This window comes from Dasypus novemcinctus, chromosome 8 (assembly GCF_030445035.2).
Source record: "Dasypus novemcinctus isolate mDasNov1 chromosome 8, mDasNov1.1.hap2, whole genome shotgun sequence".
Classification (NCBI taxonomy): domain Eukaryota; kingdom Metazoa; phylum Chordata; class Mammalia; order Cingulata; family Dasypodidae; genus Dasypus; species Dasypus novemcinctus.
In genome coordinates this window covers 48,316,847-48,344,716 of record NC_080680.1, presented here as the reverse complement: position 1 = coordinate 48,344,716, position 27,870 = coordinate 48,316,847, and the positions used below count along the sequence as shown (strand labels likewise).

Here is a 27,870-nt window from a genome sequence, read left to right as displayed (position 1 = left end):
AGAAAGGAAAAAAAAGGACATTTAGTCATATTTTCTCTGAAATCACAGTTTTAGATCTTAAGCTAAGCTCAGCTAAAAGACAGAGGCAATTTTTTTTTACAGTGGTAAAATATTTATAATGTCAAATTTCCCACTACAACCGTTTCCAGGTGTAATTCAGTGGCATTAATTACATTCGCAGTGGTATACAACCATCACCATTATTTATTTCCAAAACCTTGCATCACTCTAAACATAAACTCCATGGCCATTCAGTCACAACTCTCATTCCCTCTCCCCATCCTCTGGTAAGCGCTAATCTACTTTCTGTCTCTGAATTTGTTTATTCTAGATATCTCATATAAGTGGAATCATAACCATATTTGTTCTCCACTCTTTAATTATTTTTTCCATATATTTAAAACGGTATACATTTCAAAAGTGGGGGTCAGCTTCTAGCATTCTTGGCCATGGGCAGGTTCATTGTGGGTGGAGGTTGGGGCACCTTCTCGTAAGTGGAGGCCCTGCAGGAACGGGATGAGGAAGGCAAGATGAGGGTGCCTGGGGCTCCTGTGCTTGCAGGCCGTCTTGATAGACATCTGGTGGTGGGGGTGGTGTGTGCTCTTACTGGTGATTGCTTATGATAGGAGTTACTGAGGCTCATGGGATAAAAGGGAAGGAGCTCTCTGGATTCCTGGTCATCCTGAAAATTGCCCCAGATCAGATTAGAGGGAGCAGCGTTTTCTGAGCCAACCCCTAGGATCAGGTGGAGGACCTCTTCTGAGCACAGGATCTGTCTTGATGCATTTCTTCCGTTAAGGGTTGGAGATGAGAGAGGGATCGCCCAGACCCCTCAAATGCAGGGTACGTGCTCCTCCCTCTCGGCTCCTGGGCTCAAGTTGTAGACTGTCGCTCCTGAGGAGCAGTGGACAACATGCCTTCTTGTAGTTGGTTTTAAGGAGTTCTAAGTTAGTTTTCTTGTATTGTTTTTTTTTTTGCTGCGGAAAGGTATCTGCTGCTTTTTAAGAAGAGCTCTTCCGTTATCACAGGAAGGAGCTGGTTGTCAGGGGCTTTTCCTCTGCAAATAGCAAATCAATCTTTTTATTGTCTTTCAATTTTATTGTAGTAATGTACATACAACTCAAAATTTCCCATTTTAACCACTCTCAAGTGTGCAATTCAGTGATATCAGTTATAGTCACAATGTGGTGTTACTGTCACCAACATCCATCACTTAAACCTTTCATCACCCCAAACCAAAATGTTCTTTATAGAGGCCTTTACTGACTGTCATTCACCTCCACTTGTCGAAACCTCTGCTTGTGTGCTGTTCCTTCCTGTGCGGCTCCGTGCTCCTCTCCTGCCCTTTCTGCTTGCGTTCTTCCAGAAGTGTGGTAAGGCCTCAGTTTTCTGCTTCAGTGTTTGAAATTCCTTTTCCAGGTGAACTTGGGCTGCCTGCAATGAAGGAAAGTTTATGTTCCAACTTCTTTATTTCCTCCAGTGCATGTATCACTTGGATTGTACAAGGTTTATATCTTACTCAGCAAGTGTTAAAATAATGTTTGCCCTAGATAGAGCCATGCTCTGTCTTCTCTGATTTTTCGTCTTCTTACCCTGGTCACATCTAACACTTCATTGTCTATTTATTTTGTATGTTACTTTTCAAAATTGGTTGTGTAGAACAGTTACTCTTAAGCCTGGTATCATTTTCTTTGTAGGCAAGAGATTCTTCTTTTTCGTCAGATTAAATGTTACAGTTGTTCCCTGTAAACCACTGACTCCAGCTTTCTACTTGTAGCATCTGCTCCATGTTCTCAGTCTTGCCCCTCTCCTAGAGCACACTGAATTTCTCTGGGTTTTGCATCATTTCAGAGATTTCTTAAAAATCTCTGACAGTGTTACTGAATTATTTTTTAATCCTTTTTTAACCGTGTAACATTTCTATAGATGTCTGAATTTTTCATCATGTTCTGTGTTTTATATTCTCTTATTTCTTTGCTCCTGCCACAAGTAGCTTTTTCATTAGCTTTTTATAAATAAAAGTTTATTAAAGTATAATTTACAGTTCATTAGCTTTTTGAAATTGAGATATAACCCACATTCCATTATATACCGCCTGGTCATTATATACCATTCACAGCTTGCAGGTACTTCCCATTCCCCTGCTCGCCTCCCCGCAACCTCTAACCTCTACTCTACTTCCTGTCTTTATGGGCTTACCTGTTCTGGACATTTCATATAACAGGAATCATGGTATGTGGCCTTTTGTGCCTGGCTTCTTTCACTTGGCATAATATTTTCAGTGTTCACCTGTGCTGTAGCATGTATCAGAACCTCATTCCATTGTATGGATATATCACATTTTATTTATCTGTTTATCAATCAATGGATATTTGGGTTGTCTTTACTTTTGGCTATAGTGAGCAGTGCTTCTATGAACGATTGTTGTGTGCAAGTTTTTGAGTTGGATATTTGTGTTTAACTCTCTCGAGTATTTAGGATTGGAATTGCTGGGTCATAGGGAAACTGTATGTTTAACTTTTTGAGGAACTTGGACTGTTTTCCAAAGTGATTACACCATTTTACCTTCCAGTCAGCCGTGTAGAAGACCTTGAATTCTCCACAATGTCATCAACACGTGCTATTGTCCTTTTTTTTCCCTATAGCTAGCCTAGTGGATATGAAGTGGTGTCTGGGGGTGTTGTTTTGTATTTGTTTTGTTTTTTTAAGATACCAGGGCTGGGGATTGAACTTGGACCTTGTATGTGGGACGCCAGCAATCAGCTGAACCACACTGGCTCCCCTGAATTGGTTTTTTCATTTGTTGGCTTGTTGTTTTGTTTTTAGGAGGCACCAGGGACTGAACCTGGGACCTTGGGCACGGAAAGCAGGCGCTCAACCACTGATCTGTATCTGCTCCCCAGTGAGAGTTAGTTTTTCGTTTGTTTTTATTTTTAGGATGTACTGGGGATTGAAAACAGGACCTTGTACATGGGAAGTAGACACTCCCTTGTGTGAGCGACATCTTCTCCCCCGTACATTAGCTTTTTTTGTTTTAATTTTTTTTTTGTTTATTGTTTTTATTTCCACTCCCCCACCTCAAGATGGCTCCCTTGTCTGCTTGTTGTCTGGTCGTCCTCTTTAGGAGGCACGAGGAACCAAACCCAGCCCTCCCATGTGACAGGCAGGCTCCCAATTGCTTGAACCACATCTGCTTCCCTACATTAGCTTTTTTTTTTTTTTTTTAAGATTTATTTTATTTATCTCTCCCCCCCATTTCCCTTGTTGTCTGCCCTCTATGTCCATTTGCAGTGTGTTCTTCTGTGTCTGCTTGTATTCTCATTAGGTGGCTCTGGGAGCCAATCCTGGGACCTTCTGGAGTAGGGGAGAGGCGATTATTCTCTTGCGCTGCCTCAACTCCCTGTTCTTCTATGTCTTCTTATTTTCTCTCCTCCGTGTCTCTTGTTGCGTCATCTTGCTGTGCCACCTCTCCATGTTGGCCAGCACTCCTGTGCGGGGCAGCTTTCCCATGCTGGGCGGCATTCCCACTTGGGGGTATTCCTGCACGGGGCGGCATTCCAGCGTGGGCTGGCACACCACACAGGCCAGCTCGCCCTCACCAGGTGGCTCTGGGCCTTGAACCCTGGACCTCCTATATGGTAGAGGGGAGCCCAGTTGATTGAGCCATATCTGTTTCCCCCTACATTAGCTTTTGATTACTTTCTTCAGGTATGCTGATTGTAGTTTTAAGTTTGCCCTGGTTATCAAAGAAATTTGAAGATTTTTTTGATTTCTTCAAATATGTCTTTGTTTTTCTGATCTTCTAATGCCTTTCCAAGTTTTTCTAATACCTTCCCTGAAGGGTAAGGGAAGTGGACGTGACTGATAGAGCGTCCGTCTACCATGTGGAGGATCCGATCCCCAGGTCTCCTGACCTGTGTGGTAAGCTGGCCCACGTGCAGTGCTGCCGTGCACAAGGAGTGCCGTGCAATGCACGGGTGCCCCTGTGTAGGGATGCCCCATGTGCAAGATGTGCACCCTGCAAGGAGAGCCACCCAGTGTGAAAAAAGCGCAGCCCACTAGGAGTGGCACCACGTGCACAGAGAGCTGACTCAGCAAGATGATGCAACAAAAAAGAGATGCAGCTTCCCAGTGCTGCCGGATAATGCCAAGCAGATGCAGAACACAGCAAATGGACACAGAGAGCAGACAGGGGCAGGGGAGGGAAGCGGAGAGAAATAAATAAAATGAATCTTTAAGAAAAATAAAAATAAATAAAATGCTTTCATACTTCTCATCAATTTATTAGTAAATTTATTAGTTACTTGACACAACCTCATGTGTGTAGAAAGAATCATATCTAGACTAAAATGGCACGGGAAGCAACCTCTGCAAGACTGTTGACGGGGCTTCCAGGGCACTCCATGGTGAGAGGCGCTTGCAGGGCACCACCTTTAAAGCTCTGCTTCTCAGTTCACTAGACTCTACGCCCTGTGACGCGCTCCTTCCCACCTGGGGTGACTGGCCTTGAAGGTGGACCTTGAACTGCTGACCTTGTCCCTTTGGGCAACAACATTAGTGGGATTCAAACCTCAGAGAGATCACAGCCCTGGACCAATGAGATGTGAGGGGCTGTGCGAGGCCCAGCTGGGGGGAGTCGAGTGGGCTGGGCTGAGACTCGAGTTTGGACCAGTTAACTAGGGTGGTTTTGGATAGTTAGGAGGCCCCTCATTGGCAGGGTCTATGCTGAAAAAGTGGGTGAGGGGTAGGACCCCAGGGAGGAGAGCAGAAGGTGGGCCTCCTTCGTTCTCTCCTGAACGTGCCACTCGATTTGGTTCTGGCCCTTGCCACCGCTCCCGCCGCCAGGTGCCATCACAGTGGGTCCCTTCCTTATCCCAGTGCAGGGCCGCCTCACCAGGGCCTCATGGAACGTTCTCTGTCCCTTACCTCTGAGAAATTCCAGTGCCATTCCTTTGATTTTCTGTCATGCTAGAACACAAACTTCCTGCAGATATTTAAGTCCATTGGTCAAGAGAGATGACTTTACCTGATAAAGCTACTGTGTTGTCAACAGGGAACATGCCAGTCGGTTCTGTTTTTTTCTTTCTAATGTATTTACTGCCAACTCGCTTTGGTTTTCATTCCCTGGCTCCTGCATTTTGATCTTTTTAGTTGCCTGAAAAATTCTATTTCTCATGCTTTATTTACGGCCTCAGAAGGGTTGTATGCCTGGGTTCTTGTGTGCCTGAATAATCACTTGATCACAGTTTCTTTTCCTAAGGACTTTATCACTTTGCTGTTTTCCAACTTTAAACATTGCTTCTTGATGTTTGATGCTGGTCTGTTCTTTCCCCTTTATGGGCAACATGGTTGTGTTGTCTGGGCGAAACCCCTTTATCATGGTCACCTTTGAAGGTTTAGTATAAAGACTCCAGGGTGAACTGGCTGCTCACTTGGCCTGTGTTTCCCCGTCAGGACGTCAGGCAGGTCAAAAGTGGCCCCGGCTTCTATAGAGTGCAAGAAATCTGTTACTTTTGTTTTTGTTTTCAATTTGGCATCTCAAGTAAAGGAGTTATGCCCTCCCATTACTTGTCTTCCTTTGCATTGTTGAACATGATTCTTTAAAAGTGTTCTTTGTCCTTTAGGCGCTCTTGGCGAATATGGCTGCCATGTTTGCGATCTATCATGGATCCCACGGGCTAGAGCATATTGCTCAGAGGGTGCATAATGCCACTTTGATTTTGTCTGAAGGTGAGTCAGTTATCTGTTTCAAAACCTTTGGGCATGACATGAGAGATTCATGTAAAATTGAAAACTCTGTGCAGGTCCAATACTGTATGGAAAATTAAAAAACCAAATGTGAAACTGGAAAAAATATTTTCAACATTTATGATAGACTGAACATTATTATTTTTAGTACTCACCCTGCTCCCCCTCCACCTGAGAAGTGCCAACACCCTGATAGAAAATAAATGGGCAAAGGACATGAAATGTGATTTAAAAAGAAATAGGTGTACAAATAAATGACCTATGGACGTATGACTTTTCAACTTGACTATTAATGGAATATAAATGAAAACAATTAAATAGTATTTCTCCATTACAAAGTCGAAGATTAAAAAGTGTGCTGATACCATATTGTTGTGACTTTTATGAAGTCTTAAACAATATGTATCATAAGCATTATAATTTTGTCTGTAAATAGATCCAGAAATTTCTATGTCTGTGAATTAATCTGAAGGAAATAATCAGATAAATATGTAAAAGGTGGCCATTGAGACATTATTAACAATACTGGCAACAGCCTAGATGTTCTATGGGTTGGGATATTATATGAACATTAAAAATGGTTTTGGAGGAAGAGGACTTGGCCCAGTGGTTAGGGCGTCCGTCTACCACATGGGAGGTCCGCGGTTCAAACCCCAGCCTCCTTGACCCGTGTGGAGCTGGCCCATGCACAGTGCTGATGCTCGCAAGGAGTGCCCTGCCACGCAGGGGTGTCCCCCGCGTAGGGGAGCCCCACATGCAAGGAGTGCGCCCCGTAAGGAGAGCTGCCCAGCATGAAAGAAAGTGCAGCCTGCCTAAGAATGGCACCACACACATGGAGACCAGACACAGCAAGATGACGCAACAAAAAGAAACACAGGTTCCCGTGCCACTGACAGCAACAGAAGCGGACAAAGAAGAAGATGCAGCAAATAGTCACAGAGAACAGACAAGCGGGGTGGGGGGCCGGGGGGGAGGGGAGAGAAATGAAAAAAAAAAGGTTATGGATATTGATCTGTAGGAAAGCAAAGATGTTCAGGATGTATTAAAAGTTGTTAAAGGGAAGTGGACTTGGCCCAATGGATAGGGCATCCACCTACCACATGGGAGGTCTGCAGTTCAAACCCCAAGCCTCCTTGACCTGTGTGGAGCTGGCCCATGCGCAGTGCTGATGCGCACAAGGAGTGCCGTGCCACGCAGGGGTGTCCTCCGCGTAGGGGAGCTCCACGCTCAAGGAGTGCGCCCCATAAGGAGAGCCGCCCAGCGCGAAAGAAAGTGCAGCCTACCCAAGAATGGCGCCACACACACGGAGAGCTGACACAACAAGATGACGCAATAAAAAGAAACAGATTCCTGGTGTGGCTGATATGGATAAAAGCGGTCACAGAAGAACACGCAGTGAGTGGACACAGAGAGTAGACAACTGGGGGGATGGGGGAGGAAAGAGAAATAAATAAAAAACCTTAAAAAAAAAAAGTTGTTAAAAGGATATCACACACATACACAACACATACACCACTTTTAAAGAAGATACACAAAAAATGTAAGCTGGAGGGTAATAATGGGTGACTTTTGTTTTGCTTCTTTTAATTGTATTTTATAATTTTCTATAGTGTAAATAGTTATGAACATACCTAAATTTATTTGAACAAAGAAAAAACAGCCTCCAAAACACTGGCAGGATTAGGAACAGATTGTGATAGATCCTACCTGTCTATTTCTCTGTGACATGTCAGTGGTCGAGGAGCAGGTTTCTGTGTCGTTCATGGGCCTCTTCTTTGGTCTAGGTCTCAAGAGAGCCGGGCATCAACTCCAGCATGACCTGTTCTTCGACACCTTGAAGGTTCAGTGTGGCTGCTCGGTGAAGGAGGTCTTGGACAGGGCTGCTCAACGGCAAATCAATTTCCGGCTCTTTAAGAATGGCACAGTAAGTCAATTTTTTAAAAATTCTGTAAATTTGCATGACCTTTCACCTAAAGCTTTCCTCTTTATATTTAAAAAACCAGTATTGGAACTTTAGGCACAGTCTAGTTTTTATAAGCATTTTTCAATGCCAATTCAGAACACCATGACTTCTCAAATAAGGGAAAATTCATCCTTACCTTTTCTTAAGACTCTGTGTTTTCATATATGGGACTTGGGAACACATTTTTTGTTCATATTATTTCTCTGTTCACAGCATTACTGTACAGGAAAGGCTGTGATATGTTGTATGGTAAAGTAGGTTAAGGGAATAAACCTATCTAGTACCACAGAGGAATGACCGTCACCTGACTTGCAGAACTCTAAACCATGCAAAGTCTGGCCTTGGTCCTCTTGGCTTCCCCTAAAGGCCAGCCTGGATAGAATGGCACACTGGTATTTTGTCAGCACCTTCTCACCCATTGACCTCTCTTGGAATTTCTCCATTGGTCTTGGATTTTAGAGCTTATGCTTTCCCTGTGGTTTTTGTTTCCATAGCTCGGTATTTCTCTTGATGAAACAGTCAATGAGAAAGATCTGGATGACTTGTTGTGGATCTTTGGCTGTGAGTCATCTGCAGTAAGTAAAATAAAAACACGTATTCCCCACAATGGCTATTTGAGGTGGTATCACAGATGGCTTTGCTTCTTGGGAGCCTGAGTGTGAGGGAGAGGAGGCCCAGTGTGACATTGGGTGGCCCTGCTGTTAGGTAGTGCCACTGACCATCCCTCGCTGTTGTGACATTCAACAGCTGGAGGTCCCTGTTGTGGGGCCCCCACCAGGCTCATGAAGCCAGGTTAGTTGGAAGAATCGTTAATGGTGTTTAATAGAAGGTGTCCCTAATACAAAAATCCATGACATTGGCTAGGTTATTTCTAGAAGAATTATGATATTCTTTTATTCATTCAACAAAAACTTGGGAGGAGTGCCAAGTACTATGTTGGAGCCTGAGGATATAGTGAGTGAGACATGGTTCCTGCCCTCAGGGAGCTTACAGTCTACCTGGGATCCAGACAGACAAGCCTAAGTTTACAACCCAGGTGATGTACTGTGAGGGAGGTTATGTGAAATGCTCCCTGAGCACAGAGGATGAGCTCCTCACCAAGACTTTTGAAGAAGTTGTCAAAGCTGAGACCCAGAAGATGGGTAAGAGGTGTCCAGGCTAAAATGTTGTAACCGAGGTGGGGTGGGATGGAGTCAGAGATGTTCCAGCCACAAAGTCTTGTCGGGGTAAGATTACATGAGAATATAAGCAGTTCAGCATGATTGTTTCTAAAATAATATCAGGTACCTGTGAAGTGAAGCAGGAAGATTCCACGGAGTGACCGTGTAAGAGGGAGTAGTCAGTAGCCGGCGAGACCAAGGTGCTAGTCACAACACTGCACACTCGCTGTACTTAGGGAGCAAGAACTCAGTATTTGTTGAATGAATCAGTGGAAGGCGGCGCTTGTTGCAGTAGTAGAAATAGCTTCAAGAGTTGAATGGTGCCACCCTGGTTGTGCCTGGTTTCAGGGTGAGAAAACAATCATAAATCATCAAAGAAGCACTTAAACTTTAATTCATAATCAGGGCTGAGTCAATGCCTTCTCTCCAGAACTCTGCTCTATATTTAACCACAGGTAGGTGTTCCCTGCCTTTGAATAATATTTATGGGCCCCCCACCAAGAGCTCTAGGTGGCTGTGCTGTCCGACCGGGGCAGAATGAGGAGCAAGCCATGTGGTAATAGAACTGTTCTCAAAGACAGAGAGCAGTGTCGAGGGAGAACCCTGACTCAGGTGTCATCTCAGGGTAATTTTTTTTCCTTTTAAACTTTATTAGGGTAACATCTATCACATGAAATTTGCCATTTTAACCATTTCTAAGTGGCAATGATTACAGTGAGAATGTTGTGGTCCCGTCACTGCCATCTATTACCAAAACTTTCAACATCTGAGACAGAAACCCTTACCACTAAGCAATAGCTCCCCATTCCCACACCCCCACAGCCCCTGGTAACCTCTGATCTACTTTCTGTTTTACAAATTTGCTTATTCTAGGTCTTTCGTGTAAGTGGAGCCATACAATATTTATCCTTTTCTGCCAGGCTTATTTTACTTAGCGTAATGTTTTCCAGGTTTATCCATGTTGTAGCTGAATAATGTTCCATTGTAGGTATATACCACTATTTCTTTATCCATTCATCTGCTTTGATGACAAAACACCTTTTTAGATAGCCCTTTAAAATAATTTATTGGGAGGGAGATATTGAAGCCGGTGATTATTCCCCCTGCCCTGTCAGCGTACACACTTGGGTTATATAGCCTGGAAGCCGGGACTACTTCGTGTGCTTCCAGTCACCGTTCCCGCCCCTCAGTTTCTGTGGTCTTTCTGTGCAGGAACTGGTTGCTGAAAGTATGGGAGAGGAGCGGAGAGGTATCCTAGAGACGGCGTTCAAGAGAACTAGCCCATTTCTCACCCATCAGGTGTTCAACAGGTTTGTGTGGCTTGGGTAACGTCTGCGTTTTGTGCTGTGGCAGTAAGCAGGGAAGTGACAGGGAGCCACTTCCGACTCGATTGCGACTTGGCCTGCCTCACTGTGAGTCATGGCCCAAGCGATCCCGTTCTGGACTTGAGGCCAAGCGCACCTTGTTACCTGCTGCGCTGCACTCCGTAGCACTGTAATCCCTAACCCAGCTTGCCAGGAAGAGGGAGTTTGTGTGTAGCATTTTTAGGCTGATGTTGGCCCCTAGGATCTTGATATCTTCTTCCAACCTTCCTCTCACGCCCACAGACAGCTTGTTTTCTGGGACATCCTCTGAGTCCATGCTGCTTCCATGCCCTTCCCTCTGATGCATTGTCCTTGTGTTGCCTGTGGCCCGATTTGAGCCCTGTTTTTGAAGATAGAGCTCAGTGTGACTCACCTGCCAGTTTTATTAACCCTAATCATGTGTTTTGTGTTCACAGCTATCACTCAGAAACAAATATCATCCGGTATATGAAGAAATTAGAAAACAAAGACATTTCCCTTGTTCACAGCATGATTCCACTGGTAGCTGTTCTTTTCATCCCACTTCTAATCCCACCCTGACCCCCACTTCTTTGGGTCATATCTAATGTGCTACAAGAGGAGCAGAGGGGTGGACACGGGGGGAGAAATGAAGCTGGTAGATGGACTATAGAAAATCACTAATGCGGGAAGTGGACGTGGCTCAACTGATAGGGCGTCCGTCTACCATACGGAGGGTCCAGGGTTCAATTCCCAGGGCCTCCTGGCCCATGTGGTGAGCTGGCCCACATGCATTACTGCCATGTGCAAGGAGTGCTGTGCCACGCAGGGGTAACCCTATGTAGGGGTGCCCCATGCTCAAGGAGTGCTCCCTGTGAGGAAGCCGCCCTGGGGGGGAAGGGGAGAGAAATAAATAAATCTTAAAAAAAAAAAAGTCACTAATGTGATACACTTTGGATGTGTCTCTTAAAGGGATCCTGTACCATGAAGCTCAACAGTTCATCTGAACTCACAGTAAGTAGGTCACTTCTATTAAGAGGGTACTTAGGGACAGTGTTCTAGTTTGTATGTAGGCAGATAATGTGATAAAGCTACTGGGACTGTGATTTAATAACTACTTTAATAATGCTTCACATTTCTATTCAACAACCCTGGGGGCATCCCTAGTATTTCTCAAACATGATCATTTAAATTGGAAGGTAAAATTATTGTTTTAAATATTTCAATTTGAAAACTAAGTATATAGTATTTACTTCTTCCTACCCTTATTTTTAAAAAAACAACTGCTGCATTAAAAGCTTTTATTGTATCAATTTTTGTTGTTAAGTTCAGGTAGAATTAAGAACCTTAAGCCTTCTTTTTGGAAATCCACTCAGTGTGCCAGAAGGTTAGAATCTTGAGGTTTTGATTTATTTCTTGTGTCAACAGAAGATTTGTGTAACCTGCTGTTGTGGTTAGCAAGAATCGGCTAAGCCAGAATGTGTTTTAGCAGAGCTAACTTGTTCCTTTTATTTCTTAGGATTATTATGAAATGACAAATCACATCATGCAAAGTGTATAGTGATGGGAAGGGTTTTTCCATTTCTTTTTACTTTTGTGTCTTGCTCCACTTAATGAAGAGAGAGAATAATATGTGCTGGGTATGAGTGAGTAAATTCTACCTGCAACAACTCACTGACTTTCATGGATATGTATCTACTTTTTGGGCCTTTTTGTTTTTGAAAAGGTAGAAAAAGCTATATTTTTATATGAGCTTCATTTCTGGGGTTCTGTGTCCCTCTGGTAAAATGAAGATAGCAATAGTTCCTGCCTCTTTTTGTGAGGTAGATTTAAATGAATTGTGGTGAGAATTAAATGAAATAATAAATTTCAAGTGCTTAGAACAGTGCCTGGCACATGGTAGGCATTTTTTTGTGTTAGCTATCACTGTTATCATCATCACCATCGTTTTTATTAGAAGTCTTATTGATATTACTGTTACAAAGGGTATATATATACATATGCTTTCTCTCCTCTTGCTCTTCAGCCTATCACATGGAAAGAATTTGCAGACATCCATCCCTTTGTGCCTCTGGACCAAGTTCAAGGGTACCAGCAGCTTTTCCGAGAACTTGAGAAGGATTTGTGTGAACTCACGGGCTATGATCGAATCTCTTTCCAGCCTAACAGGTAAGGGGATTTCTTCTCCTGTTGTTTCAGTTATTTATTGTTAGATAACAACCCACCCCAAAGTTCAGAGGCTTTAACAATAATTTATTATTTCGCATGATTCTGTGCGTTGACTGGAGTTCTACTTCACGTGGTGTTGGTTGTAGTGGATAGTGGAATGGCTGGAAGGTCCAACGTGGCCTCACGCACGTGGGAAATTGGGCTCTGTTGAGGACGTTGGCCAAAACCTTATTTCTTTTCCGTGTGGCTCTCTCCACCTGCTCGCTTGATATTCCTCGCAGCCTGGGTTCAAAACTTAGTGTTCCGAGATGAAGAATGTGGAAGCTGGGGTAGCATTCCATCTGTTAAAGCAAGTCAGGGCCAGGCCAGGTTCCAGTGTGGGAGGGGACAACGTGGGGATGTGAACGTTGCGGGGTGTAGCTGTTGTGAGCCATCTTGGGAACTAATTACTACACCTGTCAGTGATGTAGCGTAAGAATCAGAATCAAACACACATGACTCAATCTAATAGGTCCTGGTTCTATCATTAACTTTAAAACGGTCTTTTTTCTTGCTTCAGTTCCCTTGTCTCTCTCTCTTTTTAAATAATAAATTTATTTTTAGAGAAGTTTTAGATTACAGAAAAGTTACATAAAAAATATTGAGGATTCCCATACAACCCACATCCACACATTTTTCCCTATTATTAACATTTTATGTTAGTATGGTAGGTACATTTGTTGCAATTGATGAACCAGTATTGATGCATTGCTACTAACCAAAGTATATAGTTGACATTATACAACTGTACAGCACAAAGTATAAACCAAAATTTAAACTGTAGTTTCCTTGTCTTTGAAGTAAAAACTTTGAAGAACAGTGACTTTCAAAGTCAGAGGGCTACGTGAAAATTACCTGGGAAATTGTTCAAAATACATTTCTGGGCTCCACGCCAGACCTACTGATCACAGTCTCCAGGGTTTGAGACTAGGAATTTTATTTTTAAAGAAGCAACTCAAGTGATTCTGGTAGACAACCAGATTTGGAATCCTCTGGATTTATCATCTTTCTGTCTTCGTGGAGATATACTATATATATATGCTGACACACTACAGCATTATTAGTGTATGAGTTAGCATCTTATAATATGGGAAGCTGATGTGGCCCAACTGATAGAGTGTCCGTCTACCATGTGTAGGGTCCAGGGTTTGATCCCCAGGGCCTCCTGATCTGTGTGGTGAGCGGGCCCACGCCAGTGCTGTGTGCGTGAGGAGTGCCGTGCCACATGGGGTGCCCCCATGTAGGGGTGCCCCATATGCAAAGAGTGTGCCCCGTAAGGAGAGCTGCCCTGCATGAAAAAGGTCAGCCTGCCCAGGAGAAAAACTTCAGTCCACATGGAGAGCTGACGCAGCAAGATGATGCAACAAAAAAGAGACGCAGTTTCCCAGTGCCACTGGATAATACAAGTGGACGCAGAAGAACACACAGCGAATGGACACAGAGAGCAGACAACAGGGGAGAAGGGAAGAGAAATAAATAAAATCTTTAAAAAAATAGAAAACAAAACATAACAAAATCTTGTATTTTCAGAACAGGATTCAGGTGTCTGCCCCTACGTTTTCCATCTCTTTGTACTCAGAGTGTGGCTCCCCACCAGCAGCCTTAGCATTAGCAGCACCTGGGAGCTTGTTACACCTGCAGAATTTCTATTTCAATATACATAAATAAGAAAATGTGTCCAGAATGTAATCAGATTGTAATCAGGTGTAACTAAGCACTATCTCCTGTTTGGTAAGCTAGGTTACACACGAAAGCCATGCACTTTGTAAAAACAATATACTGTATAAAACACCAGCCCTTTGGGAAGAGGACATATGGCAAACAAAAGGACCACACAGTCTCTCAAACTCTAATTTCACAAATAGGAAAGAAATGACATGAAAGGCAAGCTTTATCATACTTTCATTAAAACTCATCAGTTGGTTTTGGCTTTTATTTTTTTTCAGTAAGCAAGGAACCTGAAAGAATGAATCTTAATCTGAGACAATAATAAATTTATTAAATGTTGAAAATGAAAATACTTTGCCCTCTACTGATACAGTTTCAGTATCAGATTGAATAGTAGTTTTTTCAAGACTCTTGCCGTTTAATTAAGGTTGCAGGTAGACAAAAGGGTGAAGAAGTTTTACATTCTCTTAAAGCAGTGTTTCCCAACCTTTGCTGGAAATTAGAATCATATGGTGCATTTATAAAAAGCCTGATGTCTAGGTTGGAGAGGTTATAAATAGCATACAACAACAAACCAAAATTTATGGAAAGCTGCTAAAGAGGTGCTTAAATGCAAATTCATAGCTGTAAATACCTACTAAAAAAAGGAAGATCTCAAAGCAACAACTTAACCTTCCAATTTTAGACCCTGGAATAAGAAGAGCAAACTAAAACCGAAGCAAGCAGAAGAAAGGAAATAATAAGAATTAGAGAAGAAATTATTGAAACAAAGTGTGGGAGCCAGGGTGTGTTAGAATAATATAAGATATCCATCCTTGAGCACACAGAGGATTCTAGTAAAATTGTATATGTACATGTGAGTTATGTGTGCAGAGGCATCGATGGAAAGAAGTATATGAAAAGTAGAGCCCTAAAGTGGTTATTTCAAGGTAGTAGCATTTTATATGAGTTTGCTTTGTGTCCTTATGCTTTTTTGGATTGTTTAAATTATTTTATGACATGATCATAGATTATTTATACAATTCAAAAAAAGACCTGTTTTTATTGTGGGAAACATATATATCATGAAACAATTAAATGCCTGGTATGAATCTGAAAGGCTCATTTCCACCCCAATTTCCCTCATCTCCAAGAGTTTCTCCATCAGATGATGATGATGAAGTCAGCTGTGAAGCTTGCCTTGGGGCTTCAGGCAAACCATAGCAATTCCTTCCTTAGCAGAAATTAGTACTCAAAAATAAAGTGAGGAAGGCTCCCAAGGGGAAATGGAGCCAAACTGTATAGAACAGAATATTTTTAACATCATGTGGACTCAAAATGCAACTCTCCAGGTCTCAGATTACCAAGTGGGAGAATAAAATGAAATTTTTCAGGCCTGGCCTGGACTTGGGTTTTTCTGCATGTGGCCCTGATGACTTCACCTCGCCTTTGCTGTTTGGCCCTTCCACACTGCTGATCCAGTGTATTTCTGTATTGTGCTCACATAGGGCTTTTTTTTTTCTTTCATTCTAATGATTTATCTGCGTATTTTCAGGGTTTGCTACATGGTAATCACAGTATTTACAAAAAATATGTAGATAATTAGGTCCCATTTGTTGTATTTGCTTTTTTGAAATATGTATATATATTTTTATTATCTTTCCTTTTTTTAAAGATACATAGATCACACACACTGTTACATTAAAAAATATAAGAGGTTCCTATATACCCCACTCTCCATACACCCCCATCACATAGGGCTTTTATTCTCTCTTTCTCCAATAGTTCATGTGTAGATATATATGTCAACTGGGACTTTCTCTAAAGAGGTGTTTATTTTGTTTTTTTTTTGTGTGTATTTTTGAGAATTTAGCATCTCAAGGGAAACACTAGAACCCAGAAAATGTGAGGCCTTCAAAGGCTCTGTTTTATGGCTTTCTAACCAGTCATGATTTAGATTTCTCTCATATATAGCAGAAAAGTGCTACATTATTTCTTTCATTGAGATTTAGTTGAGAAATGGCCCATAAATGTGGGCAATAGAGGATTTTATAACTGCAAATTATGGCATGAATACTTTGGTGGATGGAGCAATGTCTTCACTGGTCTATTTCTTTGGAACATTTAGATCCTAAGGGTTGTTTAAAGCACCTGAAACAAAAATGTCTAGAAGCTTATCCTTATTTTCTCCTGTTTGCTCAACATTCAGACCTGGAGAGCATTCCCATCTTGGTGAAGGAAATAGGCAGATGATAGTTAATTACCTTTCCAATTCCCACTCTGCCCAGCAGAATTAGTTTTGACTTTCCCATAATCTGACACTCTAAAATCCTTCGGCTCACAAATATACTGTAGGAATTGCTGGGTTAGGATTACGATGCAATGTTTTTAGGCAGACAGAAACAGTAACTGACACCTGTCATGGATATATAAAGTTAAAGACAACCTGCAGTTATTATTAGCCCACTTGGTTTATAAGATTGAGGTAGCTGCATTGTCATTAAAACCTGCAAATTGTGACCTTAAATATAGATAGGGCTGGGTTGCTTTCCTAGAATCTGCTGGGGAGATTCTTAAACTAAGGTGTGAAATGAGAGAAGAATCAATAGCATGAGAATCTCCTGCAGAGCTTAAGTCTAGGTTGGGGCCTGAGTATTTGCATTTTAAGCAAATTTCCAGGAGTTGCTAAGAGATTGTAGACTTGGGTGCATATTAGAATTACCTGGGGAAGCCTTTTTTCCCCCAAAGATTTGTTTTATTTATTTATTTCTCCCCACCTCCTCATTGTTAGAACTTGCTGTGTGCTGTGTCTTTAGGAGGCACCGGAACGGAACTCTGGACCTCCAGTGTAGGAGGGAGGCGCCTAAATACTTGAGCAACCTCCATTCCCTGCTTTGTTGTGTCTCTCCTTGTTTTTTCTTCTTGTATCTCTTGTTCCATCATCTTGTTGTGTCAGCTTGCTGCACCTGCCTGTCATGTCAGTTTGCTGTGCCTGCCTGTCACGTCAGTTTGCTGTCTTGCTCGTTTTTTTTTTTTTTTCTTTAGGAGGCACCGGGAACCTCTGCTCCCAGCTTTGTTGTGTCTCTCATTATGTTTTTCTTCTTGTGTCTCTTGTTGCATCATCTTGTTGTGTCAGTTTGCCACTCCTGCCTGTCACCCCAGCTCACTTGTCTTCTTTAGGAGGCACTAGGAACTGAACCACAGGCGTCTTGCAGTAGATGGGAGCTCAGTCACCTGAGCCATATGTGCTTCTGCCTGGGGGAGCTTTTGAAGAGTGCCAGTGCCTCCCCTCCCCCCAAATCAATGAAATCGCTCTCTCAGGAGGTGACTACAATGTGCGACCACGAGGTTGGAGAGTGAGTTGACCTAGAGTAATGGCTCTAGGGTAATGGTTCTCAACCCCAGCTGCCCGAGCTTCTGATTGAGTGGGTCTGGAGTGGGGCCTGAGAATTTGCATTTCTAACAAATTCCCAGGTGATGCTGATACTGTCATCTGGGACCATGAGTTTGAGAACCACTGCTCTCAGCTATTCTTCTCATCAGAAATGTGAGTGCAGCAGGATTCATCCAGGTGTTTTCTGACCAGAATTCAGAGGTTAAGAATAGAATTGAGCTTGTCAAATTAGGTGCAGGTTGGTGAGAACATTCCAAAATCCCATGTCACGTGATTTTTAAGCTGTAGAGGTAGATGCTAAGTAAAAGAAAATGGCTGCCTGCACTGGGCATTGCTGGGAGAAGACGCTTTTCTGAGAAGACAAAAACAGTTGACTTGTCAGGGTTTTCCTGAGAAATGGAACACATCCTATGGGGTCCTCAATAAGCAAACTTGAGGATAAAAGTAGTTTCAGTCCAATAGAGAGCTCATCAGAATAGACAGGCATACCATACTAATCAATGTGCATCTGTTCCCCATGTTGTAAGACCTGCCCCGCCCCCCACGTAAAATGGAAACTTAATGCCAACCAGTCAGAATGTTTCCTCTCTTGCTTCCACTGTTGTCTTTATGTGAGTTTCCTCTTTCTACCCCCTCGGTAAGCTTCCCCTTCTACTTTCTGATTGGGATGTTGCCCTATTCTTGAGTCTCTCAATAGAGCTGTGAGATCCTAAAATGCATGAAAATTTTTTCTTTTTTTTTTTGTGAGGTACTGGGACCAGGAATTGAACCCTGGACCTTGTATGTGGGAAACTAGCACTCAACCACTGAGCCACATTGGCTCCCTGAGTTAGTTATCTGGTTTGCTTGCCTGTTGTTTTTGTTTTTTTTTGGAGGCCCTGGGAACCGAACCCAAGACCTCCCATGTGGAAAGCAGGCCCTCAACTGCTTGAGCCACATCCGCTCCCGAAAATTTTTTCTTTTATCCAGAGCCATGTAATGTTTGTGATTCTTTGAGGTTTGTAACACATAGAATTTGACTTATTAAAATAATTTTGCTTTCAATGAATTTGCATGGGTAAATTGTTAGTACCCTGTTTGTCCCGCTTCTGAGATTGCCCTGAACTGAAGCAGGTCATTTTACACAGTGGCTGCTTTAATCATTTTACTGATAGCAGTTTTACCATATTGTTGGTAAAAATGACATTGGATCATTTTTGTTTCTGACCACTTGGTGGTGGTATTTTTAAAGCAATGAAAGATTTGGATGAGAGAGTTTGGCATCAAAATGTGCAACATCAAAACATGATCTAGCATAAGGCCCCTCCTTGACCAAGATAGCAGAGCGAGGCGCTTCAGCTCCCTAGCCCCCCAGAAGCTTTGGAAAACCAGCACAAACTGACAGAAACGTCTTTCTCAAAGCTGCAGAGAGCAGTTAAAGGTCAGCAGTAACAGAGCAGGTGCCAAGTCAAGACAAGAGCTACTTAAAGCAGTAGGATCTCCTGGAGCCCTGGCTGGCCCCTCTTGTACCCCCACCCACTCGGCACAGAGGTGGTCCACGCTCCCAGTACAGGGCCCTGGTCCTAGACCTGAGGGAGCAGAGTAACCCTTGTGCACATATGGGAGCAAGTCTGTCTGTCTAGTGGTGGCCTGAAGGACTCGCCATCCCAGAACTTGCCCTGCATGTAGCACGCAGCTCAAATCCCTCCCCAGAGCGCCGCGGGAGAGCATCAAGGCACGCTCTTTGGGGCAAGGGATTGCTGTGTGGGACCTGCAGTCTGTCCTACAGGATGCAAGAAGACCTTCCTGGAGAGTAGGGTATGTTAGTACCTGTGCAGATGGGGAGGCGCGGGCTGCTCTGAGAGATACCACACAATGGATTGGCTTGGTAACAGGAATTTATTGGCTAGACCTTTGGAATTTATTGGGGGTCTAGAAATCCAAAATCAAGGCATCGGCTAGGCCGTGCTTTCTCTCTGAAGTCTAGCATTCTGACCCCGGCTGGCCGCAGTCCTAGGGGTTCCTCGCTCGCAGCTCTGCCCCCCGTCACGGGGTGACCTCTCTCTCCTTGTGTCTGCTCTGCTGGCCTCTGCTGACTTCTGGCTCTCCCTGTGGCCTTCTCAGACTTCAGTCCCCAGTAATATGGGTTAAGACCTCCCCTCATCCAGCTGGGTCACATCTTCAGTGAAAACACCTTCGAGAGGTCCTAGTTACATTCACACCACAGGGATGCAGAGTGAGATTAAGAAGCTGTATTGCTGGGGTCCGTAATTCAGCCTACCACGTTGGCTTATCTGATAAGGTGTTATTTTTCATAAAATGTTTCCACCAACAGGTGGCACTAATAATTCTTATTTTGATAGTATCCCAGTGGTCAGTCTTGTCTGGCATTTGAACATATCATTTGCACTTTTCTGAGTTGAAATATAGTTGACTTTAAGAGCATCTAAGGCAAAAACATCAGCATTTCTGATCAAGTATTTAGCCTACTGCCTTCTTTTAGGATTCCTGGCGTGTGGTTCTTTCTTTCCTTGCCTAAACACCTCGACTGGCCTTCCAACAAAACAAGACTAATAGAAGTCGTGAGGGAAAAAAAAGGAGAAAATATAAAACCCATCGGTCAAGGTCCTTTACCATGGGGCAAAGGATGGCGTGAATGTTAATTGCCTGGGCTGGAAGGTTGGCGTCCCTGCTGAACGAGTTAACCTTTATGGCCTTAGAGCTGTGCATGCAGAGCACTGTTCTGTACAGTCTGCATGGGGAAATATACGGAAGTCTAAAACCTCGATCCTACTCTCAAAGCTTACGCTCTGACCGCGGTGAGACGGCACACAAGGTAAATGTGAAAATAATAATATTCAATGTACAGTGTCCAGTACATGGAGAGGTGGTAAAATCAGGTGTAGATTTAGATGCTATGAGAGCTTGAAGGAGGTCGGTATTTACCGAATACCCCCTGTATCAGTGCCCTTGGCATAGAGGATACAAAGCTGCACAAGACAGACAAGATTCTTGTTCTCACAGAAGGTCTTTCTAAGAAGGTGACATTTGAGCTGAGGCATAAATATTGAGAAGAAGCCACATAGGCAGAGTTTAGGGGAGGGGCTGTCCCCACCCAGGGCTCGCCTGGTGCCAAGCCCCCATGGCAGGAATTGATTTGATGGATTTCAGGGACTGCAGCGGGCCTGGGTGGCCAGAGGTGGTGAGCAAGGAGAGGACGGTAGAGGACACGGGGGTGGAGGTGGGTCGAGGCCACCGATGACAGGGGCATGTGTGGGCCGTGGGCAGGAGCTGGGCTAGTGGCTTTGGGGAAGGCTTTGTGGAAGAGGTGGGATTGAGGTGGGACTAGTTGAAGAGTGGAGAGGGGAAGGGAGGACAGTCAGGTCGAGGGCACGTGAAACGGCTCAGTTCTAACTCCTCTGCAGCGCCCAAGCGCAGAGTGGCCAGGCTTGTGGGATGGCTGCGTTGCTGATGACGCTGATGGTGACAGCTGCCAGCACCTAACCAGCGTGGACCTTGTTCCAGGCACAGTGTTGAGCACTTTACATAGCTTAGCTCATTACTCATCACATTTGGGTGCGATGATTATCTCCGTTTTACAGAAGAACACCCAGAGGCACGGGAGGCTTACTCACTAGCGGGGGGAGTGCTGTGCTCAAGAGCAGCATGTTCATTTTCCTGTTCCCATAATTTTAAAAAAACACAATTCACATGAGCCAGAATTTGTTTCAGAAGCCAGGAAACCTGAAAACAGAAAAGCAGCGTCTCCCTCCCTCCCTGGAAGAAAGCAGAGAGGCAAAGCTGACTCAGTCTGGTGAGGCTGTGGGTGCCCCAGGGCTTGCCCGGGCCTGGCCTTTTGTGTGGAGCTAAAACTCCTTGTCCAGGCAGCCGGGTGGGCTCTGTGAGGGAGAAGCCGGGCTGGCCCCACTGCTGTCCATCCCGCCGGGGCTCAGAGGTCGGCTCCGCTTCGGGGAGAGGGCCTGGCCGCTGGACACCCTTCCCGAGGTGTCACTCTTGACTATCTGGGCACGTAACTACGCTGACCATAGCTTCTTACGTGTTCAAAATGGGGCGACGGTAGCCACTGCGTGGGCTAGTGGGGATTAAAGGAGGTAAGGATGTGAGACACTTGATAGTGGTAATAACCAGAACAGCAGGAACAGCTGCTATTTCCCTGAGCTTCTTGGTGCGGAGGGCCTGGTATACAGGAAGTGTGTAATTAGTGAGGCAGCGTGTACTTGTTATTACCGCCAGTCAGCTCGTCCAGCCGGCACCGTGGACGTGCCTCTTCCCTTCTCTCTCTCCACCCAGCTCTGAGTGCTGAACCCGCAGGCTTTCTCCCCGTTCTCTGGACTCTTATGCGGAGTCTCCTGACACCAAACCACCACTGCTCCTGCACTAGTTGGCAAAACTTTCAAATCTAAGTGATCCCTCCCCACGCACAAATTCCTATGCCCTAAATTTTAGCTTTTAGTTTAGAAATAAAAGTTTTATCTTCTGTATTCTCTAGCCTGGTGCTTTTAGAGAAGGAGCACAATAGAAGGGAACAGCCAGAAGGGATGAACCCGAGGTGACTCGCCTTCCGCAGAGCCCCAGGGTGGGGTCCCTTTGTGGAACAGGGACACATGGCGCTTTGAATGGAACTGAAAAAGCCGGTTACTCACTTCCCTTTCCTTTTTTTCCCCTCCCCCTCCCCCCAGCCCCAGTTGTCTGTTCTCTATGTCTATTTGCTGCATCATCTTTGTCCGCTTCTGTTGTCAGCGACAGGGGAATCTGTGTTTCTTCTTGTTGCGTCATCTTGTTGTGTCAGCTCTCCATGTGTGTGGCACCATTCCTGGGCAGGCTGCACTTTCTTTCACGCTGGGCGGCTCTCCTTATGGGGCGCACTCCTTGCGCGTGGGGCTCCCCTACGCGGGGACACCCCTGCGTGGCAGGGCAATCCTTGCACGCATCAGCACTGCGCATGGCCAGCTCCACACGGGTCAAGGAGGCCCGGGGTTTGAACCGCAGACCTCCCACGTGGTAGACGGACACCCTAACCACTGGGCCAAGTCCGCTTCCCTTCCCTTTCCTTCTTGTGCAGAGCATGGGGAACATTCAGTAACAGCTTACGGTGGAGTCAGCCCTGCTCTAAGGAGTGTCAGGCATTACGTATGTTCTAAAAGTGGTGCCTGCGGGGCCTGTTGAGACGAGTGGCCTCACTGGTGGGGACTGGGAAGGCAGCCCCCAAGATGGATTACAAAAGCTGCCGCAGGGCAGCGGGTGTGGCTGAGTGGTTGTGTGCCTGCTTCCCATGTACGCAGTTCTGGGCTGGATCCCTGCTGTCTCCTTAAAAAAAAAGATGCCACATTAAAAGTGTCTGGTTTTTTGGGGGGTAATCTGATCACTGACTAAATATTTGAGGATATTAATAAATTATTTACTGTTTTGGTGTAATCGCCCCCAGATGATCTGGTTCAGAGTGAGGGGGTTGTTGAAACAAGATGAACATAAATGGATAATTGTTAAGCGGGGTCATAAATACATGGGTGTTCATTATAACTCTTCTATTTCTGTATAATTGTAAAGTTTCAATTTATAAAAAAAGTTTCTTTTTTATTGTGAGTGGTCCTGAGCGAGGGCCCCAAAGGCCCATCTTTGAGGAGTGGGCGAGCATTAGTGCTGGACCAGGTGCCGTTCTTTCCGTCGCTCGGGCTCCTTTCGTCGTTCAAGCCCCTGTGGCTCACATGGGCATCCTTCACGGGTTTCTCCACTGAGAGTAACGCTGTGTCACATGGGCAAACGTGTGCCTGGTGGCCCCTGAAAGAACCAAGCTGCCCAAGGCCCTGATCCTCCTCTTTTTGCCCTTGCAGCGGAGCGCAGGGGGAGTATGCCGGCCTGGCCGCAATCCGAGCTTACTTAGACTGGAAAGGGGAGAGCCACAGAAGGGTGAGTACCAGCAGCAGATGCCTGCCCGCCAGGGGGCCGGCTCTCGGGCCACCAGCGCCTGCCCCTTCTGGGGGGCGCTCCCTCAGAGGCTTCCTGAAGCAGCTGGGGGAACAGTTAAGAAAGAAACAGATCTCCGCGAGCTGACCATTAGGATCCTTGCCTCCAACACGCTTGGCTTTGCTGTTTCGAGGGAACATACGTAGAAAAGCCTTTTGCTCAAACCCATATGTGAAAGAGCCCTAGGGAGTCGGGAAGGAAGGGGCGGGAGGGAGGCACCTCGGGCCTGTAGCTCAGCCCTGGCTGCTGGGCTGGATGAAGGCCTCTTTGTAACCCCTGCTGTATCAGCACGGTTCTGCTCAGACATAGGCTCAAAAAATATTTATTTGAACAGTCCCCGTAGGTGATTTTCAGCTAGAAGCAACAAAAAAGACACGGGGCAGAGCTGCTGCTGTGCCGCACCGAGAGGCTGCCTGGGTGCACATTGCCTCTGGGGACTAGAGGTGCCTGTGGGCTTGGTAGGATCCCACTAGTCCCGAGGGGCAGCGCCTTTGCCAGGTGATCTAGCAGAGTCTTCAGACCGGCTGCAGGCGGCCGGGGCCCTGGTTCTCTGCTCTGGTGATGACCGGCACTGAGCCGGGGCGCCTGCTGACCTGGAGTGTAGAGGAGCAGTGGGCGGGAGGCAGAGGCAGGGCGGCAGCAGCCGCTGGTCCAGGGGAAGCTGGAGAGGAGGGCGTGGGGTTGGTTCCTGCCACGCAGTTACGCGGGGTGGGTGGGTCGAGGCCCAGCCCGAGTCCATTCATGGCCTTACCAAAACTGAAAGATGGCTTTGGGCCAGTTGTCTGGATTCTGCAATGAAGAATTCTAATAGTGCTTCACATCCCTTTCAAAACAGGAACATTCCCTCTTTCCTTCCCGTGCTTAGCCATCCTGAACCCATAGGTATGGCTTCTTAGCCCTGGCTGGAGAACAGGATTGATTTTTAAAGGTCTTTGAAAAAACAGGGCATTTGTTTATTCAGTAAATTATTGAATACCAGCCACATGTAAAGCAGTTTATCAAAGCGAGAAATCAGAGGGACATAGATTCTGATGTTACAACTTTGTTTTCTTCGTTTGGGTTTTCTTGTGATTTTGAAGTCTTAGCTTTCTAAGGAAGGGCCAGTTCAGAATTACAATAGCTCTTCAGACTCCAGAATCTCAGCAGTTTCATAGACCGCAAAGTAAACTGGCGCTCTAGTTGTCCAGTGAGAGGATACTAGACGACCTGCGATAAGAATTCCCTTTATAGTTTTCCCCTTCCTATCTTCCATGTACTGAAGTAGCCCCTGAAACACCTCTTAAAAACTTTAGTTTTTAGATTTGTGAAGTTGTGAGTTTATAAAACAATCGTGCATACCATACAGGAATCCCACCCCTTTCCCCACCACCCACATCTTACACTGTTTAACACATTTATTACGAATTCTAAAGAACATGGTCGTATACGGCTGTCTATCTATGCCTCTTTAATCACGAGTTGTCTGGGGACATCAGAAAGAGCCCCAGTCCCCATCCATCCCCATCTCATGCTGCTCGCCCTCTCCGTCCTCACCCTCCTTGCTCGCCCGTGCTTTCCCAAAAGCCCCATATTTGCGGTGTACATGAAAAGGCAGTGGCTAGCTAGAGCCAAAGGGCTGGCTAAAATTCAGGTTCTTTATTCTTGATCATGTTTCCCACCCGTCGTTGTTCCCGAAATCTCCCCATCTGACATCAGGAAGTAGCTGTGAATGGCCAGGCTTTGGGGACAGAAAAGCCATTGAGAAAGAATGAGAGATGTTTTCAGAGCTCTGTGATTTCTAGTCCTCCCTCCGCTCTTGGCACCGCCGTCTACACTGCTGTCATTAAAATGCTGCTAGAGGCCGTCCCTTCTGAAACTGGAGAGCTGGGGGCTGCTGGATGCTGCACCTCAGGAAGCGAGACGGGGAGGAGGCAGGGAAGGCCACCCGGTTGCTGAGCTTGTAGAATTACAAAACTCATAAATTTGGAAATGTTGGCATCCTTTCTAGATTAAAGCCTAATTAAGGCCAACTTTTTTAGTTAGAGAAAAAGAAAATGACTTCTTATTCAAATAATCAAGGAAGATTTTTCCATGTCAGTGATGTCTGACGCAGCTGCTCCCACACAATAGACTCTAATGGATCCAGTAAAATGTAGCCTTTTCTGAAAGGAAACTTGGGGAAACAGAACCGCCTGGGCTCCTCATGAGTCTCCTGTTGAAAGCTGCTTTTTGAAGTTATTTTCACATTTGTTCTTAGGTTAAATTTCAGAAGCTCCTAAAATTGCAGTGCCAAAGTTCTTGATTTACCAGTTTAATTAGGAAGAATATAAGTACAGCAGTTTGGTATTATTGATGAATTCCAAAAAGGAATATTGGATTATGTTTGTTAACTGAACTTCTTCTCTGGGCATATTAGATTATATTGGATTCATAGGTTTACTTGATTAAGTAATTATGTAAACCTCTTGTGCCAGTACCGCGTTGAGCCCCCACCCCTTGGTGGGTGGGGACTCACAGATAAAAGACATGGCAAAGGACAGAGTTGAGGGTTTTTGATGTTGGAGTTTGATGTTGACGCCTTAGGCTGGAGCTCTGGAAAGTAAGCTCACGGAGGAAACAAAAGCAGGCCCCAGGAAGAGAGGAACCCAGAGCCCAGGAAGAAGCAATCCCTGGTAAAAGAGGAACCCTGAACCCAGAGAGAAGCAAGACCCTGGAAGGGAGGAACCCAGGAAGCCTGAACCCTTGCAGACATCAGCAGCCGTCTCATTCCAACTTGTGAAAATAGACTTTGGTGAGGGAAGTAACTTGTTTTTTTTTTTAAAGATTTATTTTATATTTATTTCTCTCCCACCCCCCCCACCCCCCACCCCAGTTGTCTGCTCTCTGTGTCCATTCACTGTGTGTTCTTCTGTGACTACTTCTTTCCTTATCAGTGGCACCAGGAATCTGTGTTTCTTTTTGTTGTATCATATTATTGTGTCATCTCTCTGTGTGTGCGGTGCCATTCTTGGGCAGGCTACACTTCCTTTTGCACTGGGCGGCTCTCCTTACGGGGCGCACTCCTTGTGCGTGGGGCTCCTCTATGCGGGGCACACCCCTGCGTGGCACAGCACTCCTTGCGCACATCAGCACTGTGCATGGGCCAGCTCCACATGGGTCAAGGAGGCCTGGGGTTTGAACCGCAGGCCTCCCATGTGGTAGGTGGACGCCCTATCCATTGGGCCAAGTTCGCTTCCTGTAACTTAAGTTTTATGGCCTAATATCTGTAAGCTTCTGGCCCAAATAAATACCCTTTATAAAAACCAGTCAATTTCTGGTATTTTGCATCAGCACTTCTTTGGATGACTAATACAGCAAGTTTATTTAACAAACACTTACATAGCAATCATCATGTGCTAAGGCCTCTCCTAAGCACTTTATAAGTAATAACTCAATTTGTTAGTCAAGTATTAACTCGTTTTTTTTAAGATTTATTTTTCTTCCCTCCCCCTCCCTGCACTGCTGTTTTTGCTGTCTGTATCCAATCACTGTGTGATCTTCTGTATCTGTTTCTCTTTTTGTCTTCTCTTCTTGTCTTTCTCCTCTAGGATTCACTGGGATTCCATCCTGGGGTCCTCTGATGTGGAGAGAGGTTCCCTGTCAGTTGCGCCACCTCAGTTCCTGGTTTCTGCTGCACTTCACCTTGACTCTCCCCTTTGTCTCTCTTTTGTTGCATCATCATCTTGCTGTGTGACTCACTTGCCCGGGCACTTGTGTGGGCACTTGGTTCCCACGTGGGTACTGGCTCTCCATGCAGACACACTTTCTCTTTTTCACCAGGAGGCCCCAGGGATCAAATCAGGGTCCTCCTATATGGTAGGAGGAGGCCTTATCGCTTAAGCCACATCTGTTTCTCTTAACTCTAGTTTGCTGATCAGAAATTGAGTTTCTTACATAAGAGGAACACAATGGCCCTGCCCAAATAAAGATATACCACCAAAAAACTGTTATGGAATAGTTTTCTCTTCCCAGCTTTCTGGGGCAAAATAGTGGACTTTGGTTGTTGGATCTGACCAGTGGTAGGAAATGGATTTCCTTGCACAGGGGCACTCCTCCTTAATCCTGTACTCTTTCAGCATGCTTTGGTATGACCTATTTATCAATGCTGGGTGAGTTACTATGACAGGCACCTCTGCTATAAAAAGACAGCATCCATCTAAATGGAAATTCACCAAAAGCTGGACTAATTTTGTATTAACCAAAGAATCAATTCTGGGTTCTTTTACTTTTGTCCCTCTTAACACCATAGTTTTAAAGTGAGGAGAGATTAACGTTATAACAGAGAATTAATGCGCCCTAAGCCCCCATGGAACACCAAAAATGTCTAACAGCACTGCATAAGTGAGTCTTTTTAAAATTTGATTTTATTTTTTTATATATTTTTAGGAGGTAACAGGGATTGAACCTGGGGCCTTGTACATGAGAAGCAGGAGCTCACCCTCAGAG

The 27,870-nt window shown here is 44.9% G+C and overlaps 1 protein-coding gene across 1 annotated transcript in view; it reads left to right on the top strand.

Moving 5' to 3' along the window:
* GLDC (glycine decarboxylase) overlaps positions 1-27,870 on the top strand; it is an 85,604-nt gene that overhangs the window by 33,472 nt on the left and 24,262 nt on the right. Inside the window, exons 9-16 of the mRNA XM_004457381.5 lie at positions 5,625-5,730; positions 7,533-7,672; positions 8,206-8,286; positions 10,084-10,181; positions 10,652-10,736; positions 11,166-11,207; positions 12,220-12,362; positions 23,274-23,349. Of these exons, the coding sequence (XP_004457438.1) occupies positions 5,625-5,730; positions 7,533-7,672; positions 8,206-8,286; positions 10,084-10,181; positions 10,652-10,736; positions 11,166-11,207; positions 12,220-12,362; positions 23,274-23,349 (771 nt within the window). The remainder of the gene's footprint in view (positions 1-5,624; positions 5,731-7,532; positions 7,673-8,205; positions 8,287-10,083; positions 10,182-10,651; positions 10,737-11,165; positions 11,208-12,219; positions 12,363-23,273; positions 23,350-27,870) is intronic.